At 40.9% G+C, this 23,028-nt stretch overlaps 2 protein-coding genes and 1 pseudogene across 2 annotated transcripts; 1 reads left to right on the top strand and 2 right to left on the bottom strand.

Moving 5' to 3' along the window:
* The first annotated feature begins 2,952 nt into the window (after positions 1-2,952).
* Positions 2,953-6,061, top strand: LOC115796304 (zona pellucida sperm-binding protein 3-like; annotated as a pseudogene).
* A 2,832-nt stretch (positions 6,062-8,893) lies between these two features.
* Positions 8,894-9,625, bottom strand: arl14 (ADP-ribosylation factor-like 14). Its single transcript, XM_030752501.1, has one exon. It carries the CDS (start codon positions 9,572-9,574, stop codon positions 8,972-8,974), a length of 603 nt encoding a protein of 200 aa, XP_030608361.1. The 5' UTR covers positions 9,575-9,625; the 3' UTR covers positions 8,894-8,971.
* Positions 9,626-12,048: 2,423 nt separating this feature from the next.
* Positions 12,049-22,328, bottom strand: ppm1la (protein phosphatase, Mg2+/Mn2+ dependent, 1La). The gene is made up of 4 exons (XM_030752176.1): positions 21,406-22,328; positions 16,952-17,126; positions 15,140-15,301; positions 12,049-14,900 (listed from the first exon to the last, which is right to left on the bottom strand). Exons 1-4 carry the CDS (start codon positions 21,802-21,804, stop codon positions 14,545-14,547), a joined length of 1,092 nt encoding a protein of 363 aa, XP_030608036.1. The 5' UTR covers positions 21,805-22,328; the 3' UTR covers positions 12,049-14,544.
* Between the last annotated feature and the right edge of the window lie 700 nt (positions 22,329-23,028).

Below are 23,028 nucleotides of genomic sequence, written 5' to 3'. Positions count from 1 at the left end.
CTCAAATTCCCAAAATGTGGATTCCACTATGATGCTTTTCTTTTTTTTTTTTTAACAATAGGACAATAATAATGCTCTATTTTCCACTTCATTCGGAAATTCCCAAGTTAAGATAATAACAGTCAGGTGACCATAATAATGTCAGTAAAAGGTGTTTTAATATCAAGAAGGATGTGAAAGTCAATCATTGTCTGCTTGAGGGGTTAAATTCAAAATTTTAAAAACAGGACTATGACTCAAGATTTCAGTCAGTGGAATTAACAGAGCAACTAGAAGTGAACCAGATAGTGGATAAGAATAAGAACATACTTTATAAAAAGAATTTTCACTATTTCTGAATAAGCATGGCACTCTTCCTACAATTAAATAAATGAGAAATATAATACACAGTCATTTAATACTGCTTCTACTCAGTAAGGTGACAGTCAGGTGTGAGTCAGCACCCAGTTTGTACTTAAAAAACAAGCAAACAAAAAAACAGGAATCTATCAAATCTAATCTTCCCTACATGTGTTTGTGGAAGTGTTTTATGACAAAAACAAATAAGACCTCAGAGTTGTTGATACATTGACACAACCAATTTACAGTCAGACAGACTGTGTGCAAATAAAGGAAATTACCTGTTGAGTGGCCAACTAAGGAAGATCTGGGAAGCCACAGTGGAAATCTGGGTAACTTTTAAGCAGCTAAAAGCTCTTCTCAAATAGGCTAATGTTCATCTTCATAAATACACCAACAGGAGAACAATAAGAAACTTGACCCATCTGTGAAACATTGTGGTAGCAGTGCCATACTTTGGGTCTATTTTTGCTGCTCTGCACTGATGACACAATGAATTCTAAATTATATCAGTGATTTTTGTTCTTTAAGGAAAATGTAAGGCTATCATGCCAGTGAACAGAATATCAAAAGCAAAGGTGCGGGTCATGCAGCAAGACAACAACCTTTGGTACACATACGAACAAAAGTCAAAAGTCAACTTAATCCAAAGGCAATGTTGTGGAATGGCCTGAAGTTAGCCATTAATGTGAGGAAACCCACCCGTGTCCTGGGAATGTGTTTTGTGCATTTAAATGGATTAAAATTCCTCCAGGACAGTGTGCAGGAGTGATCACGAGTTTACTGACCAGAAATCTTAAGCTGCAGAAATGTCACTGCTACACAAGGCTTTACAACAGACACTTAAAGCAATGGTTCGCATACTTTTATCTGTCAAAGATGTTGAATCGGTTTCCTCAATAATTAAATAGTTCAAGAGTTTTTTTTTTTTTTGTTTGTTTTTTTGGTCTCATTTAATTTTGCTCTCCTTTTTTCTTTTTTACTTATAGAACTTATTTTTGATGATGTTTTAGGTCATATTTATACAGAAATGTAGAAAGTTCTACATGAAAACATTAACAATGAAATAAAAGGATTTTTTTTTCTTCTTTCTTTAATTTACTGGGTGTATGTTTCATTTCAGATTATAATTCCGCTTTACACTCTTATCCTGGTTGTGATGACATCAAGGGTACAGCATTTCCATGTAACTTGAGATGCTGGGTTATTTACACAATGACATCACACATCATCCAGGGTTCTGATGGCGTGGGCGTGTGCAGTCCTGCCTTGATTTCTCACAAAGTAAACTACTGTTCATTGTTTACAAAGAAATGAAAATATGAACATGACACACTTTCAGTTTATATATATGCAGTTATATATATACCGGATACTCCAAAAAAAAAAAAAAAAAAGCAGATCATGATTTGTAGTACTCGTGAGCACATAAACGCTTTGAATGTTTTATTTGTTTGTTTGTATTTTACTCAAACTTAGTGGATTTATTGAGCTCAGTGCCATAAAGTGCTATATGAAAGTTACACGGGTTTATTATGGGAACAATGGGCTGAAAGTACAGGTACGGTCACCTGTGCTTATTCATAAAACCGACCCGAAAATGAAATATAACTTTTTCAGCACCGCCTACGATCCCACAAATGTCAGTTCATTTGACTTGTCACAATTGACATTTGTGGATAGTGAGGTTGAGAATAGAGATGCCACAGAAACACGTGAGGCGGTTTGCTGAAGAAAAAAAAAAGAAGAATCAGTCAGGCACGGACGACGGAAGGAGATGGATATCCGAATACATGTGATAACACAGCAGTTTTTAAAAAGAAAGAAAAAACAAACAGCACTAGACTGAGGTGCACATGGGCATAAAGTATTCAAGCAACACAAGCAGAAAATGCATACGTAAATCTATGCAAGTTTCATCATTAAAGACTCAAAACTGTATAAGATTGGGCAACCTGAATGTAAAATAAGGCGGGGAAACACAGGGTGAAGAAGCCCTATCTGCGGCTCCTAAAGGTTATAAATCTAATTCTTTCTTTTCTCATTTGTTTTTTTTGTTTTTTTTTTGTTCGTTTGTTTGTTTGTTAGTTTGGCAGACTCTTGTTTTTCTAATGTGTGTGGAAATTTATTTTTGGCCATTTTTAAAATTTAATTTGAGTAGTTTTTAAGTAATGTAATTTCACATCCCGCTAGAGCTGAAGTATTAAACTGGTGCTAAAACGTTGAGGCCCAAGAAGCTTCAGTGCAAAAATAGTCACATTTCTAAACAAAGAAATTAGCCATTATTACAACACTCAAACCGTGTCGACACACTGAAGTTATGCAGTTTTAATGCCACCTGGTGGAAAATCTAGACTATAGCATGTATATATTTATCAAACGAAATAGATAAAATTACGCAAAAAAAAAAAAAAAAAAAAAAAAAAAAAAAAAGCTAGTAACTTATTACATAAACCTAAAGCACTTTTGTGTCGTCGCGTTTCAAGCATGCTCAGTGAAACGGCTATAATCATTTAAAGTGAGCTATCAGGTGTGTTGGAGAACTTAGAATCACCACAGCTGGTGCTTTTTTTCAGCGGGTGTGGGGACTCATCGCTCTTTCCGAAACCTGCCTAAGAATGGACTGCAACGTGCAGCGGTTCACTCCTTGGTGCTTTATCGTTTTTTATTTCATTTGCACGGTCACAGAAAGCAGCAACTTAGTGCACAGCAGAGAGTCAAGCGTGACGAAGTCCTACAGCTGGGGCCGGACAAATGGCAGCATCCAGCCTCATCTTACAGCGGTGAAACGGAGGCAGAGCGCGGAGCTCAGGGAGCGCCCTCGACCAGTCGCGGTTAAGTGTCATCCGGATTCCATGGAAGTTGTGGTGCAGGCTGACATGTTTGATACAGGGTTTTGGGTGGACGGCAGACATCTGAGACTGGGCTCAGATTCAGCGGGCGGGGAGGAAGTGTGCGGAGCAGTCCCATCGGGAGAGGCGGAGTTCACCATCCGGACCCAGCTGATGGATTGTGGAACAAAGCTCTCAGTAAGTGCTGTTTATTTATCTTATTTTTGGCACATGGCTCAGTGCCTGTCATTCTGGTCAAAAGTTTCCCTTGTTATAAACCCGAATGTGGTGTGAGTTGCAGACTAAAACGTCAATATTTGCTTTCAGTCGACAAAAGACAAGCTTATCTATTCCAGTGTACTGGTCTACTCACCTGAACCTTCGTCTGATGGTTTGCTTAGACTAGAAGGAGCTACTATTCCAGTTGAATGTCATTACAAAAAGTAAGCCCTGCACATGTACTATGGTTTGCAGTGTACTGTAGAAATCTGTGATTTGGGGGTTTTCATTAGGCCTCTTGATACCACAGCTGTTCTAATAGTCTGCCTTGTTTGTTTTTCAAGGAAGTATTCTGTTGATGGCATTTCACTGCTTCCCATCTGGGTTCCATTTGTCTCTACAGCCTCAGCAGAAGATGAAATAGACTTTCATCTGCTTCTCGTGACTGGTATTAATAGGATGACAGCCATGAAATAGCTTTTTCTACTGTCACCAAGGGTCATGCACAACATCACTGAGCAGTGATGCACTTTTAAGATGCATTTGTACATCAGAAGTTTGTTTTAGAAATATTTGTTGGGGGGGGGGGGGGGGGGGGGGGGGGGGGGGGGGGGGGGGGGGGGGGGGGGGGGGGGGGGGGGGGGGGGGGGGGGGGGGGGGGGGGGGGGGGGGGGGGGGGGGGTAGGTGTAATTTTATTTTTTGCTTGCTTGTTTGCTGTAATTGTCATTTTTGCAGATGATTGGAAGTTTCAGAGGGGGTCTTATAATGTATTTCCTGGGTGACCCCATTCATTTCGAAGTCTCTGCTGTTATTGGTAACCACATGCCCCTGCGAGTATACATTGACCACTGTGTTGGCACAGCAACTCCTGATGCAGATGCAGTGTTAAGATATGACTTTATTGAGCATCACGGGTAAGTTTTGCTACAAAATTTTTCATTCTCTTACAATATAGGAAGACTGATATCATGATATACTTAAATGTTTTTCTTACATAACAGATGTCTGGTTGATGCTTACTTGACAAACTCCAGCTCACATTTTCTACCGAGGACTGAGGAACACAAGCTGAGATTCCAGTTAGATGCCTTCATTTTTTACCAAGCACCCAGCAACCAGGTTCATAGATTATATATAATGATTATATATATTTTCAGAATGTAGAGTATAGAAATAGTAGGATGAATTGTGAAGTGTACAGGGCTGTACTCTGTTCAGATTGCTGCAAAACTGATCAGTGCTTCAGAGTGCAAATGGATGACCCAAAGCATACTGCAAAAGTAATGAAATGAGATTTTTCAGTGGTCAGTCACCTGATCCCAACCCAGCAGAGCATGCTTTTCGGTTACTGAAGGCAAAATTTCAGAGACTTGCAAACAAGCAGTAGCTGAAGGTGGCTGCAGTAAAGGCCTAGCAGAGCATTTTAGAGGATTTGGTGATGTCCATGGGTTTTAGATTTTAGGCAGTCATTGAATGCAAAGAACTATCAGCCAAGTATCGAGCAGTTCTTCTATGTAAATTTTACTGAATTATTGCAAAATGTTTGGATAATCCCTGGAATTAAAACTGCACTACAATGAAATTTTTAAAATCAAGGAGGCAAAACTGCAAAAATGTCTTTGTCCAACTGATGGACCTACAGTAACTGTCTCATCCCCAGGTTTATGTAACCTGTGATGTGAAAGCTGTTCCGGCCACAATGACTGTCAACTCTCAAAACAGGGCATGCTCTTTAATTGACAACAGGTATCAAAATGATGTAATTTTTATATGCAGCAATGGTCATTGTTCTTTTGTGCTACTGTTGTCAGTCAAATTGGACCTAATAAATACCATGTCATTTGAAAGTCTTTTCCTCTATAAAATCATCTCATTAAATCATCTCATTAAAGTATAAGATTTATTTTGCTATAGCTCCAGTTTCACAGATTGGAGTTTCATTTTATACATGTAAAATTTCTGATTATCCAGGTGGCATTCAGTTGATGGTAGTGACGAGGCATGTAGAAGCTGTGATATCACCCACCCAGTTGAGGACAGTCTGTCCACACAACCTCTTAAAACTGCTGTGAGCACCAAAGGACGACCTGCCGCGTCTTCACTGGAAAGTTTAGTCCAGAACAAACCCAAACATCATCCAGCCACTTATGTCCGTTTCCATCCAGGATTTCATCAGCGCAGAGACATTGAATTTCTGCAATCTTCTGCTAAATTAATGAAGAAGGGAATAAACTACAAAGCAGGTGAGTACAATAAGTCAGTGGACTTGATCTCTCTATTAAACACTTTGAGTAAAATCGGATTACTGTTGAATTTCTATTCACAGATTAACAGTAATTTAATCACTTGAAATGAAGAATAATCTAATAATTAATCCTTGAATGTAGATCAAACAAACTTTTCATATTTTTAAATGAGACCGTGTGTGTGTATATAAAGAAATTTTCTGTTTTTGCAGAGAAAATCCAGCTGGGACCAATTACTGTGCTGCCATTCAGTAAATCTATCACAAGGTCAGGCTCAAAAACAATATTTTAAAAGAACAAGACTACCTGAGGCTTGGGATATTTAACTGGAGCGTGAAGGTTAAAGTAAAGATTTCTCTGCTCACTTGAATGTGTTCTGGATACAATGGACAAATTCTATGAATGTAGGCCATTCTCTTCACTAGAACATAATCACACTTGTTACATTTAACTTCTAATAAAGTTTTGGCTGAACTTGTCCAGCCATTTTCAAATGTAAACCACTTGTCATCTATTTACTTAATAGTTTTTACAGATCTAGTTTTTTCCCACCACAAATGACACCTTTTCTTTGCTTCTACTGCTGTTGTATACAACAAATATGAACAAACTCCAACATCCTGTAATCCTCGGTCTGTGAACTTGATACGGCTCTAGCAAACAATTTAATTAGCATTGGGTTTTAAGCACTCAAACTCATTACAGACCTGCGCAACACAAGTGGATGTCAAAAGGATGCATTGCTTGTGTATGGAACCCAAACACAATCCGTTCTTAAGCCAGCTGTAAAGAGTCATCCAGCATCCCAACCATTATCAATTAAGGAGATATGCGGACATGCTATCAGAGTGCTTCCTTCCATTACTAGCCCCAGCCTACTCATGTAACCACATTATTGTCACAGTGAGGGGTATTTGATGCAATATAAAATCTTAGCTTTTCAGACTTATTCACTAACCCATCAATCACAGCTTTCTGAAGAAATGTATTATTAAAACCACTGCATCTTTGTTCACTTACAAGTTTCATTTATATAATGGCTTTATAGTTTACTGAAAATATTTGAAGATTAGAAAGTGCCACATCTGTGCTTTTGTGTGGCGGCCTTTCAAAGAGTTTTGGCAAACACCTTTTGAAGAGCAGCACTTCCAAGAAGCACTTCTTGCATCATTTACGGACCGTCCTAAATGGACGTCCAAATAACCGTTGCGTCCTTTTAAGGGATGACCTGGCTTGACCCCCTTGATGTACACGACGGGGTATTAATATTGCAAATGGAAATTCTTTGTGCTCCTGCCAACTAGAGCATTTATGCTATTTGGGTTTTGTGGCGTCAGCATCTCGGACAGCGCCCCTCGTTGTTTGCTTCAGTGGGCGTGTGAACGCTGTCCGTGGTGCTGAAACATTCTGCACAGGCCACTTTGTTTCAGTGACCCCTCCCACCTCCACTATTAATTGTCGTTCTTCTGCCTTTCCGACACGACTTGTCGATTTCCCGGGCGCCTGTTTACTTGCATATCAAATGAATAAGCCACTATATGTAGGACAGTTTAGGAGTTGCTGGACCCATATACCTGCTAAGTGCATAACAAATCAAGGAGTGCACTGAAGTAGCACTTAGGAGTTAATGCTACTGGGTTATTAGCATATTCATGTATTGCAGGGATTACACAGATGCAGGTTCAGCTGTCTGATTATTTCCAGTCGGGGAATGCGCTATCATCTGCTGATTGAGGCTGCGAATACATGGACTTAAAATTGTTAATTTCCCGTCCTATTCGGTCTTTTTTACATATGCTCCAGGGATCCGGTGAGTGGATATGCTCTGCGTCTGCGTTTCAGTCAAGGCATTTGCGTCGTCTCGCTTGCATCCTGTTTAGGGCTTTAGCTATTGACTCACTGGATTGTTTTCTCGTTGAACACACCAATGATGATTTTCTTAAGAAACCAACTGCTGGCTCTGTTCACTACTTACCTTTTCGTTCGCACGGTTGTTTATTGCAGCCGAAGATGCGGAGAGGTCCTTTGCACAGATGATCAGATCTGCTGCACACAGATAAAAAACACCTCTGTTGTCACCTGTTGCCAGCAGTTGGAGGACTACTACAGCATCGCCATGGTCACCCGAAAACTTTCTGGAATGCTTATTCTGCTGCTTCTCTTCGCGTTGGGGTATTTTGTCCAGAGAGTGTTGTGTTCAAGATCCAGGCAAGGCACTCCGCCACAAAATGGGCAGCCAACTGTTACCACATCGCAAGAAATGCTTATGGAGAGCTGTACACCAGACAGCTCGGCGAATCCAGCTCCCGTTCCTCATTTGCCAACATACGATGAATGCAAACATCTGCCGACATATGAAGAGACAGTCCGGGACGGGAGGAGATCGACAACCGGAATCCAGTGAGGGACAATCTACATGACACGGACTTCACTATAAAGCACTACAGATTCGACTGTTTGATATTCGAAATATTTGTCACTATAGTGCGCAGTTTTGAAGAAAAACGCACAGGATATTGTCAGGTGAATTTCTATACAACCTGAACTGTGTACTTCCGGAAGATGTTTTGCGCTAACATCCCAACATCTGTTCTATTACTTATTGCTCAGTTTGTTCCAAATAATGTGTATGTGAGTGTTCAAGTTCATCTTCATTTTTGGCAAATGTTCTCAGCACTGAGACTTGACTAATGGTTTTTCACATCTAATGCCTCATAGATCAGCAATGAAAAAAAAATGTGAACAGGAACTTTAGTTATGCCAAGTCCCATTCGGCTGGGTTACAAGATCTACTTTTTAATTAAGCAGGTTATGATAGAGTTGTCAAACAGCATTACCACATTTAGATAAATGTTTGCAGACAGTCTGTTTAGAAAGTGAGTGGCTAATCAGCGGATTATCAGCAGTTATGATTTCTTACATAACTGAAATGAAACACTAGCCAAAGGGGACGATTTACAACCAAGATTAACTGCAGCACAACTAAATAATTAAAACCTATTTGCACTTGTCTTTGTTCCTATTTTCCCCTGTATTGGTGGTGCTGTCGGTGAGATACATGCCGATTACCGAATCGCGTTTAATAATTAAAAGGAGATATGATATGCAAACCAGTAATGTTATTTCTACAGTGACTTAAAGGCGCATGCAGTAAGCAGCTTGTTTGTCTATATGATTACTGCAGGTCTCCACGAACGTAAGAATCATAGAAATGTAACCAAAAGATGGGATTTATTTAAATACGATTTATTGTTGATATATAGAGATTAAAGCAGAAAGCTGTCTCAGAATTGACTGGCCATATTGTCAAATAACCCATTTCTTATAAATAAATCTTAACGTCTGCTGTTTGCTCTGAGGTAGTGCACTGTATCCTTGATATTGTCTTTCACTGCACCAGGGTCTGACGGGAGTTTGACCAGTTGGACCACTCTTTTGAAGACCTCCTCAATTCCAAACCCGGTCGATGCAGAGCAAGGCTGAACGAACCAATCCCGACCCAAGCAGATCTTTCTCAGGTTGAATCTGTCCTTGATTTCAGTGACGTTCAGCGCGCCGTTGACGTCCTGTTTGTTGGCGAGAAGTATTACCGGACGGCCCTGGCGCTCGTCATTTCTCAGAATGCCTTCCAGCTCCTTTTGCGCCTCGCTGAGACGCTCTTGGTCTGCACTGTCCACGACGAAGACGATAGCTGCAGCGTTCTGGTAGAAATTCGGCCAGTGGTCGCGCATCTTCCCTTGACCGCCGACATCCCAGATGGTTATGGCAATTTTGTTCCTGTTCTTTCTCGCCTCAAGCATTTCCACGTTGAAGCCGATTGTAGGGACGGTGCTGACACAAATGTTGTGTTTCAGTTTGTAGAGGAGAGTCGATTTTCCAGCGTTGTCCAGACCCAGAAGAAGAACTTGCACTTGTGGTTTAGAAACCCATGTGCCCATGGTGAAGCAGAGACACAAAGGGTGTCAACTGAAGTGGACAGTCACGTCCTCTGCACTTATGCCCTTCTGACTCAGTGTTTGTTTAATGCGTTGACTGGGGTTTAATGGATAAGCCATTAGTTCCATGCTAGCGCACTGTACACCGATAAGGCGTCACACCAGGGGCCAAAGTTTCCTGTTGCTCATTTACGCTTTTATTGGCCTTTTATTCCATTACATCATATTTGCTACCCGAAGATATCTGACTGACAAATCTACATTCTGGTACTTGATACAGTCTCAAAAGCACACAGAGTAAAATCAGGTACTCAACAGGAAGAGTTTAATAGAAAAATGCTTTTTCCGATCATGGAAAACCAGACAATAAATTAAAGTTACGAAGAACCATAGGCGCCCTAGTGACAAAACATTTCAAAATTTTAATTAAGTCCATTTAAGGATTCAAATAAGTGACAATCAGCAGGTAATAAAGACAAGAAAATATGCAGTTTATTACTGCGCCGTTCTCTCCATACAAAGAAAAGAATTTAAAAAATGAAGGTGTTCATTTTTGCATACAAACAGTTCTCGTAGTCCAACGAACTTCTGCATTGGCTTGTCAGCCGTGTTAAATATCAGATGGATGTCTCCACTCTGGCGTATACATTAAATAAAAAAGCATCTGAACGTTTCCAGTGCTTCCAAAAGTAGCCAAATACCCTAGACATACAGTTATGTCACTTACTTTCACCATTTGTGGACATTCAGTCTTAACTCGGTATCAGTCCATCACATCCAAACAACCATCGTCGTTTTAAAACATTCATATGTAGTAGTAGGCTACCGCATAAAACTAATAATTATAAACAGAAGTAAAAGTCAAATAAAAGGAAAGGGAAAAAAATCAGTAAAGGTTGGTCAGCCATTGGAAGGGTGCAGTTTTCACCAGGACACCATCGACCAAAGCACTACAGCCAAGCTCCTTCCCTTTGTTTACTCTGCTTCACATTATTCATAATAATAAAGTAGCAAAAAAGAAAAAAAAACACCGACTCGGTGACTAATCACTTCTCACCATCTTCCTCCTACTCTCACTATCTTCCTCTCAGTCTAACACTGAACATGTAAATAGAATAGAGAAAACTCCGTTCTTTTCAATGATCTGTCCAGGTGAAGATCAATTAAATCCATCTCGCTGCAGTGTGGATGCGCCGTGGATGCACATGGGAGCTCACTTCACAGCAGGAACCTAAGTCAGCAGCATCTGCTGCTCTGGAGATCCAGCCAGGGAATGCTTAACTGATTCCACTGATTAAATCATTTGTACTTTAGTTTTTTGTATTAAGATCTGGTCCATTTCTCCCCCGGCTTCACCCACACCCCGCCGGTTGGGTTATCCATCACGTACACCAGTCCCCCGGTGTCGCGGCGACTTTGGGGCCAAGAGTGGGGTGCTAACCTCTCCCTTGTCCGCGGGGAAGAGTGAAGGCAGGCCGACTGACTGTTCACCTTTTTCTGAAAGCGGACAACCGAGCCTGGGGTAGAGCATGTGTCCGTTTTCTGAGACAGGTCCACTGCGCCATCGCGCTGAAAAATCACCCGGGCCTCAATGGAGGATTTGGAGCCGTGCTGTCCCATGTTGTTTGGAACGTCGAGAAGAATCCTTAAAATGATCTAAGGGAGTTGGGGGGGGAACAAGTCAGAAGTGGTGTATTCTTGTTTGTTTGCCAGAAACAAGCAGATCTCACGTGTCTTCCACACGCGCTGATCTCTCTTATAAAGTGCCAAATCCAAATAAACTGGGGTAAATAGTTCCCGTAAAGCTTCCGTGTGACGCAGTTGATTTTTATAGTTATTAGACAGCACTGGTCTTAGGAACATGGATCAACTCGCGTGGAGGCTATTCTGAGTTGGGCCACCTGGTGCAGACCGTCACTGAACTTGACACTGCTAAGTTTCGAGGCTGAAGGTTGCGGTGTAACCTTGCAGACAGCAGCTCTGACAGGGAGAGAGAGCTATTTGTGGTCCGAGAAAAGCATCCCAGAAACACTCCGATTATGTCACGTGTAGTCTTTTTATGACCTCACCCCCCTAGCTTTTGTGACTGTTGTTTGCAAAATTATTTGGAAGGAACTTCTTGAGGTTGCTGGACAAGAGATAAAAGGCAGGAGCGAACATTAGAAGGTGTTTATGCTTCCCTAACATCTATATTTGCAAGGAAGGCACTCAAGACTCAAGTGCTCCAGTGGAGCTTTCTAATGGGCCCAGCAGCAGGTCATGTGCAGTGCGCTTAATATATGACAAAATGTGGAAGGAATGAAAACATTCAAACTGATCACACCCAGCAGATCAATCATTATGGCAGCTCAGCTAACCTAAACATCCTAAATGCACTGCATAGATTAAGCTGACGCAATGAGGTTGCTGCACAGTCAATGCAGGCCAAAGTGAATAACGAGGCTTTTGAGACGATAAAGACAAAAAGGATTCATACGTTTCAGATGAAAGAGTTTAATACTTTGAGCTTTCTCACGTTAAAGTCATGGGTATTTGTTTTATTGTAAACTTCTGCTCATGTACAGAAGGACAAAAAAAATGAAAATACATTACACTGATTTGGCAATCTGCCTGAGACATCCCAAAAAAACTGAACAATAAATAAGGCATTAGGTAAACTGTTAAATTACAAAAAGAAAAGAAAAACTCGTCTATTTCAACTGATGAAAAGTCATGATACACAGTGGTAAAAGGTGAATTTAAAACAGCAGTAAATCAAGTATGGTTTACTGTAACTTTTGTTGACAGACTGCTGCTGTCATTGACACCAGTTGTATTGCTTCAGGAGCATATCGTATTTCTAATTACAAGCATTCTGACTGCAGCTTTACAGTTTGTGATGAGACATCTTTTGAGTCAGTCTTTCACGGTCGAGATGTGTTCGTTGCACTTCCTGCTTCATGTGCTTCGCAGGTCAAAGGCAGCCACCTGTGTCCATTGTTACACGCTGTTAGGTAATTTGTTCATGAACACGGGTAAGCTGAAGCACATGCCCTGATACAGACAGTGTAAATCCACTTTGATGGAACACTTCACACTAGCACTGCAGACTTGCAAAGAGGTGAGTGTCAGACTCAACACAGAATAAAACCCTCTTGCATTACTGAGGGTAAACAGTGTTTATGTTGGCTGATATGTAAGAATTTACCATTCAATAAAAAATAAACATTTGAAAAGTGCATTTTTTTTCAGAACCGTGTATTTGTGTGGAGATATGTGTATGTGCCACAACATTAAAACCACTCACAAGTGGCGCAAATACCATTGATGATCTCATTACAGTGCAATGCTTGTTAGTTTTTTCTGGGAAAACTTAAGACACTGTATTCATAATTAATTTACTTTAACACATCTTACCCACCTACAACAATGCAGTGCATTCTGCTGTACCACAAAAAAAAAAAAAAAAAATTAGCTTTTTTGTGAAAATTCCCTTTTCATTACCCTGCAACCCACATGATCCAAAGCATCCTTTATCAACATCCTGGTCCCACACACACACAAAGGAACCTCCTAGAATTCCAGTGTCTATGCTGTAATGGATCAGAGCTGTTTTGATAAGGACAATCCACACATTATTTGGTAGGCAGTTATAAGGTTGTGGCTGATGTGGTGTATGTTTGTGTTGCAGTTAAAGTTGCATTCCACCCCCAAATTTCACTTTTGAGTATCACACGCCTTCTACAGACTTGAAAAATGACTTTCATTTCAGCTTCCAGGGTAATGTTGACTGAGAGATTAAGGATTAAGAGAAGACCCAGACTGAAAGAAAAATTAAATGAGGATCACCTCTGAAACAAGCCTGTGGGACTAAGCTGGGAACCGGTCTGGGAACCAGCAGTAATGTTAAATAGCTGCAGAGGGCCCTCTGTTGGAGCTCCTCAAGGAGAAGAAGCTGAACTGAATCTTTTATTTTCTAAAGCAATAAGACAAATATTTTGAAAAATTATGTACAGACAGATCCTCTTTATGCCCATTTTAATTTGAGTAAAAAAATCTGCTATGCTATATATCCATTTAAAAAAAAAAAAACTTCTTTAGCTTGTATTTGGACAATTCATTACAAATTACTCCAAAGTAGACATCAAACATTACTTTAAAAAAGTTTTCCTTAATTCAAAGATGTTTAAAACATGTACCACCTAAAAAAATTTAAGCTCATAGGGCCATAAACATCCTGTCAGTGCTTACCTTCTACCTTATTCCATTTATCTGACTGCTCAGTTTTAGAATCTGCTCTATCTGGCCTGGATTTGAAATAAATGCACATGAATAAAACTCCTAAAGCTTTAACAGTCATTCCTCAAGCCATGACGTGAGTGTTTCATTCTTAAGAGTTAGATTTGGGTGTCTCATCACCATAAGTTAGACAGAGGTATAGATCCACTGGAGTCTTCTTATATTCAACAAACAGATGCATACAACACTTTAGAGAACCGTCAAAATGCAGCAAGCTGGGTGGTGTTTTTGCAGTTGCATTTTCAGCAACTTCCTGCAGTTGCACAGTAACTCTTGTGTAGGCACTAGTTGAAGCCTCCTCTGAAGAAGCCTCCAGTGGAGCTGGACTATTTGTGTGCATGTACAGTAAACAGTAGTGAAGCAGTCACAGTCTAATGTGTGCTGGTTAAGAGAAAACCTCCCTGTGTCTGGTAGCCTTGGTACTGTATTATTAATCATTTAGTAGATGGTTGTGAACTGTATTGTGTTTGAATGCCCTTTTTTCAAACAAATCAAATCAAATTGAACTTCATTTTCATATATCACTGCATGTGTGTGTGTGTACATTTCTCTTGCATGTGTGTGCAGTTGTTAAAAGTACAATTCTCAATGTCCATCCTTCTCCCAGTCCTTCTGAGATGATGCATTTACTGACACATCCAGAAGATGGGAAAAAATATACTGATCACAATGTGAGCTTTAAACGTGAGCCTCACCTACTCCCCCGCCTTGCTGTTCCCCCCTGCTCCACTTTTAAACTTCACTACCATGACGGTAATGTTGTCGGGGCAGCCACGATAGAAAGACTGTAGGACGATGCTCTTGGCACCAAAGTGAGGCTCATCCAGACGCTCGCGGACAAACCGCACTGCCTCCTCGTTACTGAAGGCGTCCCACAGGCCGTCAGAGGCCAGGATCATGAACTCTGGCTGCAGTTTGTCTAGGTCAAAGGTCATTATGTCGGGGTCGGGAATTACTACATTGAGGTTTTTCAGTGGGTAATCCCCTAGGGAGCGAGACATAGCGAGGATTCCCTGGACTCTCCATGATCCATTAAAACTGATGAAACCTCCTAAAAGGGGAAAAAAATTAATATAAGTTTCACTTCAAAGAAAAGAAAAAAAACCAAGTATTATATATATATATATATATATATATATATATATATATATATATAAAAAACACTGCATGATGTTTAAGAGTGATTTTCCTGAACAGACCAACAGATGGCAACCAAGGACCCCATATTTAGAGCAAGTGAAGCAGGTACACAATGTGTAAGCTTTATATTACAACATTGTACTTATTTACCTGCCCTCTTGATCCTCTTGCGCTCTTTAAGCTGATACGGCTTGTGGTCATGAGATAGGGCAACAGCGTTCCCATCTTTGTCACACAACACACCACGTGAGTCTCCGACATTGGCCACCGTGAGCTCTCTGTCTGACAGCAGTGCTATCAGGCATGTGGTTCCTGTGTGGGAAATTCAAAGAGAATGACAAAAAAAAAAAAAAAACAAACAAAATGAGGAGGTCAAATCCAAATGCGAATCATTGGTGATTCATTGTACTGTGACCAGCTATGAGTAACAGAAGCTGAGAATTGTTACAGATCACAGCATATTTTTAGGATCTTACTATGCTAAACAAAGCATTCTTTGAAATTTTTTTTAGTCCCCAAATCACAACACACACTTTAACAAATCATTTTTATATCAGATTTACAGCAATCCATTAAACCAGGTTTTGTTGTGTTCATCCTGGCTTTTGAGAGCAAGAAGAAAGAAAGAAAGTTCATGTTTGTTTGATTTGTCCTAGAGGTATGACAGGCTATACATTTCCAATAAAGCCTCTTTTGGATAGCTCAGAATATTTTATTTGACAACTTTTTATGCCAGCTGCCCTTACTGATGCAAAACCCAAAAGATCTGTGTCCCCTCCTGGTCTCAAACTGATGGTCTCTTTTTTTAAGGCAAATTTGTAAACCGCTACACTATCTGGAGGCACATGACAGATATGTTTCCAATAATGGTTTTTGTTGCTTTTTAAAGATTTATTTTTGGCATTTTGTCTTCGTTGATAGTGCAGTGCAGAGAATGAACAGGAAAGCAGGGAAAGAGGGTGGGGGAATGACATGCAGGAAATGGTGTCATTTCCCAGCTCATCCCAGTGAGCTATAGAAGCTCCTCCTGTAATGAATTTATTTGAAAATTTAATTCCACATGATAACAGTGATTTATAAGACTTAAATTGCACTTTAAAGAATATGAACAATGACATATAGGAATGCATGACCTTCATAATGTCATCTAAAGATGTTTAGAAGAGGAAGACATCAAATCATGAGAGAAAGTAGAGAGGCCACTCTAAGAAGCAAGGTTTGCCTCAATAAAGTTGTTGACCTGTGGGTCAACAGTAGGACAAACACAATTATTAAAATGGATCTTATAGTTACACCATTGTGTCAGTGGGTAATCTTTAAATACGTCTTCAATATCCTGAGCAGACACAGTTGTAGGCTGTCACCAAACAAATCAATAATGAAAAATAACAATAGGTCAAAAATATGAGGAAACTGTTTGCCCAGGCAAACATATCAAATGCCTCCAACCAATCAATATGAACAGTTTCTCTAAAACATCAGTAAATGTGCAGCAGCGTAATGTTACACAGTCATCTCACTCTTCTAATTCAGTCAGCGTTTCGAGTGGGCTGCAGAAGAAGTCAGTCAGAGAAGTAAATGTCAGCTGGGAAGCACTGAGATGAGGGGATATGAGACAGGAAATTGTGAGATTTTCTTTGCTAGCCACAGTTCTGTGATGCACCATGTCCCTTAAGAGGCACTGAGCATGAAAACAGGAGCACTTGGAAGCATCACTTTAACACCTCAGCTTTGACTGAGACAAAGGAGCAGAACAAATCATCCAAACGATGAGTTTTTAGATTAAAGTGCACCAAAGGAACGCACACTTGACACTTCTTGGCAGAACTGGTTGCGCACTGTGTTTGCAAAAAATGTGCTTCCTCCATTTGTCTCATGGGGTAATTTTAATTTCCAAACCCTGTGCACGCACGCCCCCCCCCCCTCCAAACTTCCTTCCACTTTCCTCCTCCTCCCTCTGACCTGCTTCATCATGATTTGCAGAGAGCTTGTCCAGCATCTCACGATCCACAGCCAGGATGCGCTGCTCGAGGATACTGGCGTATGAGAGAGCGCTCTCTTTTTTCTCTCTCTCAAAGGCCTGCAGCTGCTGCTTCAGGGACTCGGGCAGGTGGGCCTTCACATAGTCAGCTGCAGCCTAAGACATCACAAGGGGAAGAAGGGAGACAGAAACAGGATTAGAGAGGACAATGCCAGTGATCGTATCAAATAAGTAAAAAGAAATAAACAGATATTTCCCTAAACTGGTGGAGCCCAAAACAGAGCCAAAAATGAGTGAATACTGGAAGGTACTCAGTGTTTTCATAGAACTCTTGGCACTGTAATATATAAATAGTATATTTATTCAACATGATGAAATCTGTTTCCGCTTTGAAAGGCTGAATCTGAAAGGCTGGTCTGCAGTACGGGGGCCCCACAGGGAACTGTGCTGGCACCATTCCTCTTCACCCTCTACACTGCAGACTTCTCCATCAACTCCCCACGCTGCCATCTGCAGAAGTTCTCTGACGACTCTGCCATAGTTGGCCTCATCACAGGTGAGGATGACTCAGAGTACAGACAGTGGACTCAGGACTTTGTGGACTGGTGCCAGCGGAACCACCTCCTGATCAACGCCGCTAAAACCAAGGAGCTGGTGGTGGATTTCCGCAGGCGCAGACCCACCACACGGACACCGGTGAACATCCAGGGAGTGGACATTGAGATAGTGGACTCTTATAAGTACCTGGGTGTTCACCTAAACAATAAACTGGACTGGACTCATAACACTGATGCGCTCTACAGGAAGGGTCAGAGCAGACTCTACCTGCTGAGAAGGCTGAGGTCTTTTGGAGTGCAGGGGACACTCCTGAAGACCTTCTATGACTCTGTGGTGGCATCAGCCATCTTCTATGCAGCAGTATGTTGGAGCAGCAGCTTATCTACAGCTGAGAGGAAGAAGATAGACAAGCTCATCAGGAAAGCCAGCTCTGTCCTAGGATGTCCTCTCGACTCAGTGCAGGTGGTGGGAGACAGAAGGACTCTGACCAAAATAACATCACTGATGGACAAGGTCTCCCATCCCATGCATGAAACTGTTGCTGAGCTGGAGAGCTCCTTCAGTGACAGACTGCTGCATCCTAAATGCACAAAGGAGCGTTACCGTAGATCCTTCCTCCCAGCAGCTGTAAGACTTTATAATCATCACTGCTCCCAACAAAAACCACAATAACCTACACAATGTAGGATAATATATAATATACTGTAAATAGTCCGGCCTGTTAAGGTTCAACACACAGGCACATCATGTACATTGTATATAGTGTTATTATTAGTAGTATTAAGGTTAATATTGTTTGTTGATTTTATATATATTTATATTCTTTTCTTAGTGTGAATTATTATATTTTTACTTATATTTATAATAACTGCGGCTGCTGTTACACCCAAATTTCCCCTCTGTGGGACAATAAAGGCTGTTTCTTCTTCTTCTTCTTCTTCTTCTGAATAAATAAGGTCATGATTTAGATTTTTTTTTTATGTCTTGCCGGGCAACACAACTTTAATTTAGAGGAGTGCTTTTTTTTTTTTGTTACATACAGCAGGTGTTCAGAGCTGAATTATTAACCAACCTCCTCATCTTGCAGCCCACACCTCCTCCTATCTGCTCCTACCCTCCTTTTCTCAGCCAAGATTCCCATTACGCTAATGCTGTCAAATCAAATCTAAAAATGGGAGCATTTTATACCATCTCAATGTCCTTCCATTGATACATTGAGCATATTTCATATGCACAGCTCCTATGAAATTAGGACACTTTGTGCCATTCAGTCCACGTTTTACTTTGCTGCCTTCTGATTTATTAGTTTTAAAAATACAGGCAGAAACTTGAGCAGATATAGACATTTAGCACAGAGCAGGTAGCGCAACAATTTGTTTTTTAAATCACGTTTATTAAAAAGCACAGATGACATTTGAACTGACTGTTACCGTGATAGTTCTCAAAATATTTATCATGAAGTATATGGAATTGGCAGTTATATGCATTGGGGGACATTTCTAATTATTGGAAGGGACAAATCATGTCCCTGTCTGCTCCCTCCCACTTTATTTCCTTCTTGCTGAATGAGTGTACTCAACAATTTATTTAATTGAAGAGAGGCACTGATGGAGGCTGGATCAGGGAAAGAGCTTCAAGTGTAAATTTCCATTTGCAGTAAATAGCAGGAAATGCCAGGCTGAGTGCAGTTACAAACCTCTCAAAGGACTCAAATGCTTTACAGTCTGTACATTTAATCAGCTGATTGAAAATACGAACAGCTTCATTTAAAGTGAAATTACAGATTATGGATCTGGATTTCTTATTAACATTGCTGTTTTATTAAATCCTACTTCTTCCCAGAGTCAGCATATAGGACTGAATTTAATTTCGTGCAGCAAAGTAGTGTGGAAGCCTGTTAAAGATGTAAAAGCTCCTGCTTCAGCAGCAAATAGTCTCTCTCCCTGTAAGACAAGTTAAAAGAGGAGCAGGAGCTTTTGCTGACTTTTATATTTCAAGACGATAATTCGTGCCTTGATAAAAACTACAGAGAAAAACAGACATGTTTGAGGAATGTTCTGCATATTTTCAGAGCCAGGACACCCTGCACTCAGAGACAGCTTGTTCTATCTGCCCATATTTGGCTTGGATACATGGCTCCCATCCAATACTGGTGATGTGCGAGAGTTTGTGCGCATTTACAAATGTGCAAAAATGCAGAAAAATTCCAGAGCAAATAAGTGTCAGTTCCTACAGTGTTGGCTGCACAGTATTAGCATTGAGGGTCCCACATAGTAAACTGTTTACCCCCTGCTGCTTTACTATATGTTTACTAGGGCTGGGAATTGGGGTTATTGTGTTTGCATATGATAGCATGTGGTATGTGTACTGATGCTAATGACCCTACAGTAGCTGAGGTAGATGTCAAAGCAACCCACTGCAAGTCCAAAGGCTATGTGACTCCTGGTAAAAAGAAGGTGGCAAACAAGTAAACACGTATAAACAAACTAGACAGAGAAATAGAAATCTGACTTATCAACAACAGAAACTAAAAGAAGCAAAGAAAAACAGACACAGTGTGTAAAGCAAGGACAAGAGAGCGATAGAGAGCAATATCAGGACTGAGAGGAAAGAAAAATATTTGTTTACACAGTAGAACGAGACAGAGAGGCTTAAACGCTGTCTGTTTGTTTCCCTCCCTATGACCGAACACAACCAAACGCCAGCAGTTACAGTATCTCTGTAACTAATGAACCCCTTAAAATATGGTTACTAGAACTTTATTCTCATAAGGCAAGGATAAGCCACTCCATAATATGGCCGTGCCCCTAAAAATAAGGCGTACTTATGATGTCAGATTGGGAGGTTAAACTACTCCGTAAACCTGCTTGTGCCCCTAAAAGTAATATGTATTAATGATGTAAGTTGGTGAAGGCAATCAATAATATGGCCCGTGCCCCAAAAAGTAATGCATATTTACATTATAACTTGGGGATTTTTTTTTCTCCACTCAAATACCCAAAAGTTACTCACTGCTTAAAATGGCTTAGAGTAAAATGTATTTCTTCTTTCCTGTAAAATCTTTGCTACTCTTTTATTCCTGTGAACCTTCAGGTAAGTATTGGTATGTAAATAAAAATACACCCTAATTTCACTTTCATTTAGAATCTGCTAATTGGAAAAAAACATATTTCCCAAGCTCATTTCCATTTCCCCCACAGACAGATTTTACTGAGGATATGTTGCATATAATGAATTTATAATGTCAAAGAGCTTCTTCTTTTGTCATATTTTTATAGCTGCATGGCATTCTTATTCTTAACCATTATCAGAGTGAAACATGTATACTATACTGGAACCTCTGTGGGACAGTGGTGATGGTGTGACAGATGGTGCAGGCAATCATGAGAAACAACTGACCCTTGACAACATAGGGACTGGAGGGCACATACACACACACACACACACACACACACACACACTATACAGACCATTGTTCTTGCACACACACACACACACACACACACACACACACACAGCCCTTTGTGATGAAACCCAAGTCACCTCCCTCATTGGCAGTGGTGGAGGTGTTCAAACAAGGGAACACAATGCTTGGGGGGGGGGGGGGTTCTCTGTAAAGCCTGAAACCTGCCACCCTTATGGAAAGTTTGTAACCTTAACTTTTGTTATTTAAAACCCTTATTAGTAGCAAATTAGGCACTTCTAAATTAAGAAAATAAAATAAGTATTTTTTTGAGTATCTACAAATGTATCTGCAGTAAATATCACTGTATTCTTTATCTAAATAGCGCCCGAGGTCCCACACCTTCTCTTTACCTGCCAAATTCACTGTGTTGCTAAGAAAATGGGCCCGTGCAATCTCTTGCTTCCAGCCTACCTCGCCACCGTGACCATCAAATATCCCGAATATGGACGGGTGGCTCTTGTTGGTGATGTCGGTGAGCACCTCGAAGCGGTCCTCCATGTGGTCTCTCCTCCCTTGTATGGAGTACACGGCTACGTTGTTGTTCTTGAACTCCCAGGTTTTGGAGAACTCGGCATCCAGGACACTGAGGCCTCCCAGCCGGTCATTCTGCATCATCTCCGCCACTTTCCCCTTCACCATCTTCACGGCATCCCGGCTGGACTTGACAATGGTTTTCACTTCGTCCGTGTGGAAGAAATAACTCCACAGCGCCAGGCTTATGCATAACAGAAACAAAGTCTCCGGCCTGAGGAGAAAATAACGCATGATCCGACCCAAAAGAGACAAAAGCGTCATTGTGTCTCCTATCATCACACGCAACCAAACTGCGGTCTGTCTCTTTCCCCGTCTGCACAATTCACTCCATCCGCTCAGCGGAACTATGAAGAAATCGATTCCCTACCACAGTGTCAGAAAAAGACTGAATTTCAACATTTGTGCTCTTCGCAGGGCTGCCTGCTCCGAGCGCATTTACGCACTGTGCACGGTTTGGCTGCAAGACACCGGGCCGAAAACAGAGGACAAAAGCGAGCAGGCCACCCTCATTGGTTCAACTCGGCGTCTTGTTCCTATCCCCGTCTCTCTAAACAGCTGCAAGAAGATTCTCTGAGTTGAGCCGATTTCCCACAGCCCATTGTAAGATGACGGATTTTTTGGGTTTGACCCACCCCGCAGACAAACATGGGAGTTACCAGGAGGACTAGCCGACAATGCGACTGCGATACGTCCTTCTTCTTCACCGCTGACCCCGTTCCTACTGTCAGATTTTTGCCGATTGAGTCTCCGCATCAACAACACATTTGACACACACACACACAAATACACAACCTTCCGACTTAAGAATTGTCAAATTACCAACAGTGAGCGAGAATAAGATCGGATATCCGATGGTTTGTTTAATAAAGCAAAAGAGTAGCAGTGGCAGGAGCTGCAAGTGATGCAGTCAAATTAGAAGCTTTATACTGAAAGAACAGCGGAAACTGTTTATTCACAGTGAAAAACTTTACACTCACTCGTTCTTTAAATGTGGTCGGCGCTGACAAGACTGCGCAGCTGCAAACTCACACCATGCGCAAGTAGAGCACTGGACCAATGACGGTGACTGCGGAATCAGATGATGAGGTCATCTAGTATGATACATCATAGTCAAAATCTAGACAGCAGCATTTTCCCTTCATACGAGTTAAAATAATGATGTGATTTTTTTTATGGGGCTGCTGACTTTTTATGGACAAATGCTTTAGTCAGTAGAACAGAATTATTTAACGAGGACCAAAATAACAATACAACCGAATAGAAAAGAGACTCACAGACATAGATTAATATCCAATATCCATGCAAAAACATTTAAATAAAAATGTTATGACACCTTGGTAACAAATTATTTGCTTGATTTAAAACAAGCTGCTATTGGCATATAATTAATGGAAAACGATGCCTTTCTTTTATGTTTTTTTTTTAGAGCAGTGATTATGCTGCCCTCTTGTTGTTTTCTGGGGTAATACCCACAGCTGATTAAATCGTGTACATTCTTAG

Source organism: Archocentrus centrarchus, chromosome 17 (assembly GCF_007364275.1).
Source record: "Archocentrus centrarchus isolate MPI-CPG fArcCen1 chromosome 17, fArcCen1, whole genome shotgun sequence".
In the NCBI taxonomy this organism is placed as follows: Eukaryota; Metazoa; Chordata; class Actinopteri; order Cichliformes; family Cichlidae; genus Archocentrus; species Archocentrus centrarchus.
The sequence above is the reverse complement of the archived record's forward strand: the minus strand, read 5'-3'. Positions and strand labels throughout refer to the sequence as shown.

Bases quoted from the DNA above. Each gene is read 5' to 3' on its own strand.
- arl14 (XM_030752501.1), bottom strand. From the start codon at position 9,574: ATGGGCACATGGGTTTCTAAACCACAAGTGCAAGTTCTTCTTCTGGGT.
- ppm1la (XM_030752176.1), bottom strand. From the start codon at position 21,804: ATGATAGGAGACACAATGACGCTTTTGTCTCTTTTGGGTCGGATCATG. The intron at 17,127-21,405 runs GTAGGCTGGAAG...GTGATGTCTTAG, and splicing joins TTGATGGTCACGGTGGCGAG to GCTGCAGCTGACTATGTGAA. The intron at 15,302-16,951 runs GTCAGAGGGAGG...TTTCCCACACAG, and splicing joins TGCAAATCATGATGAAGCAG to GAACCACATGCCTGATAGCA.